Source organism: Neophocaena asiaeorientalis, unplaced genomic scaffold (genome assembly GCF_003031525.2).
Source record: "Neophocaena asiaeorientalis asiaeorientalis breed wild unplaced genomic scaffold, Neophocaena_asiaeorientalis_V1.1 scaffold133, whole genome shotgun sequence".
NCBI classification, from domain to species: Eukaryota; Metazoa; Chordata; class Mammalia; order Artiodactyla; family Phocoenidae; genus Neophocaena; species Neophocaena asiaeorientalis.
In genome coordinates, this window is record NW_020174429.1 from 1,557,871 (window position 1) to 1,559,632 (window position 1,762).

Sequence of the window (1,762 nt, forward strand, 5' to 3'; positions counted from 1 at the left end):
ACCGCTGCTCCGCTCCGCACCCGCGCGGGGATCACGGGCTTCCCCTTTGCCAGCCCACCCGGGAGGTGCACCCCAAGAGCGCTGGTGAACTTGGATTTGTGGGCGCCCGATGTGCACCCCGCCCCCGCACAAAGACGTAGAGAAAAGGGAATCAATGGAGGCCGGGAGGATAAAGAGGAGGCTGGGGTCTCAACCGAGAAGCAGCCCAGGCCCCAGGGGCAGCATCCTCACGGAGGCGCTGGGGGAAGACCATTCTACAGTCAGTAACTGTGCTTTCCTGTGCTGGAAGAATGGAAAAAGCAGGGGGCACCCAACTTCTCCTGACTGCTTCTTCTCTTTCACCCTGGGGTGGTACAGTTTGGAGCAGATATCCAGCGCGACCTTCCATCCTAACTCTCTTTGCCTCAAAACCCAAAGTTGCGCCGGCCAGGGCAGTCTCCCAGCCCCTTGTGCCCGACGTGACCCTCTTTATTTACTAAAGGAGAGCCTTACTCTCTAGCCTTTACAACTGCTTCTCCCAGCCTTCCTTGGCGGCCTTGGACCGAATCCAACTCGGCCACACACCTCAACGCCTTTCCCAGAGGGGGGGAGGCGTGACCCCCACTTCTCTCTGCACCCCTTGGCTAATCCGGAAATGAGAACATCTAATCTTTAAACCCCCTGTGTGTAGTGTGTGTGCGTGAGCAATGCCCAAAGCCTCCCCTGCGCCCCGGGGCAACGGAGAAGAAAAAATCTGGAAGGGAACCCCCAGGGAATACCTTTCCAGTTTCCCCTAGTCCCTTCTCGACCCTTGCCCCTCAAGTCTCTTCTCAGGAGGAGATGTACACTCCCCTCCGGCGAGGTAGCTGCACAAACACACAGCCCAACGGGGCTTTTCTTGCACCACCTGAGCGCCAGAAGGAGGGGAGGGTGGGCGCAGAACAACTTCCTACCTAGTTCGCAGAGTCGGCTAAGGTGATGGGGGTTGCAACACACCAGCTCGGGGTTGATCTTCCCGTAAGATTCACAGCAACACAGCCTCTTGACTTCCGAGGAATGCCTGAGATCCGGCCACCTGAACACTTTGCACAGCAGGAGGGGGAGCGAATAGGACGAGGGCGGCTGCGCGGGCTGCGAGCCGGAGGGCGCCCCCAGGCCCAGCCTGCAGTCCAGGCGGCCAGGCAGCAAGAGGCACGCGGTGCGCGTACCGCCGCGGGACTCCACGGCCTGCAGCAGCAGCTCCAGCTGTCGTTCCTTCAGTTTCTTGAGCACCGAGTGCGTGAGCGCCTTCAGATCCGCCTCGGCGCCCCCGGCCGCGCCGGAGCCCGCAATTGGGGGGTGAGGATGGTGGTGACCTTTGGCACCTCGCACCGCCTTGCCCAGGCAGCAGCCAGCCCTGCCTGCGCCGCCGCCACCGGCCCCATGCGCCCGGCCGTCCGTCGCCCCTTCTCCCCGCAGGTCGCCTCCTCCTCCGCCTCCCCCCGCGCCCTCCTCCTCGTCCTCGCCGCCGGGCGCACGGCTCCTCCAGAGACGCCGGACGAGCGCAGATCGTTTGGTCCTGAACATGCGGGGCGAGGAGGCGAGGAGAAAAGTCGTTTGCCGGCTAAGGAGCGAACATGACCTCCGCACACCATGAAGAAGTCGGGTGCCGAGTTGGGGCAGCAGGCGCAGGCGACAGCAGCAGCAGCAGGGGCCCTGGCAGGAGCGGCGGCGGCCCGACGGGCGCTCCGTGGCATGCGCCAGTCTCCCGGAGGCCGGGGCGCGCGCGGGGGCCCGGAGGCGC

At 64.1% G+C, this 1,762-nt stretch overlaps 1 protein-coding gene across 2 annotated transcripts in view; it reads right to left on the reverse strand.

The window, feature by feature from the left end:
* The window catches only part of SMAD7 (SMAD family member 7), a 29,967-nt gene extending 28,211 nt beyond the window's left edge, over window positions 1-1,756 (reverse strand). For both annotated transcript variants that reach the window (XM_024756794.1, XM_024756793.1), the window contains exon 1: window positions 933-1,756. In XM_024756794.1, the coding sequence (XP_024612562.1) occupies window positions 933-1,545 (613 nt within the window). In that variant the 5' untranslated portion in view covers window positions 1,546-1,756. The remainder of the gene's footprint in view (window positions 1-932) is intronic.
* Between the last annotated feature and the right edge of the window lie 6 nt (window positions 1,757-1,762).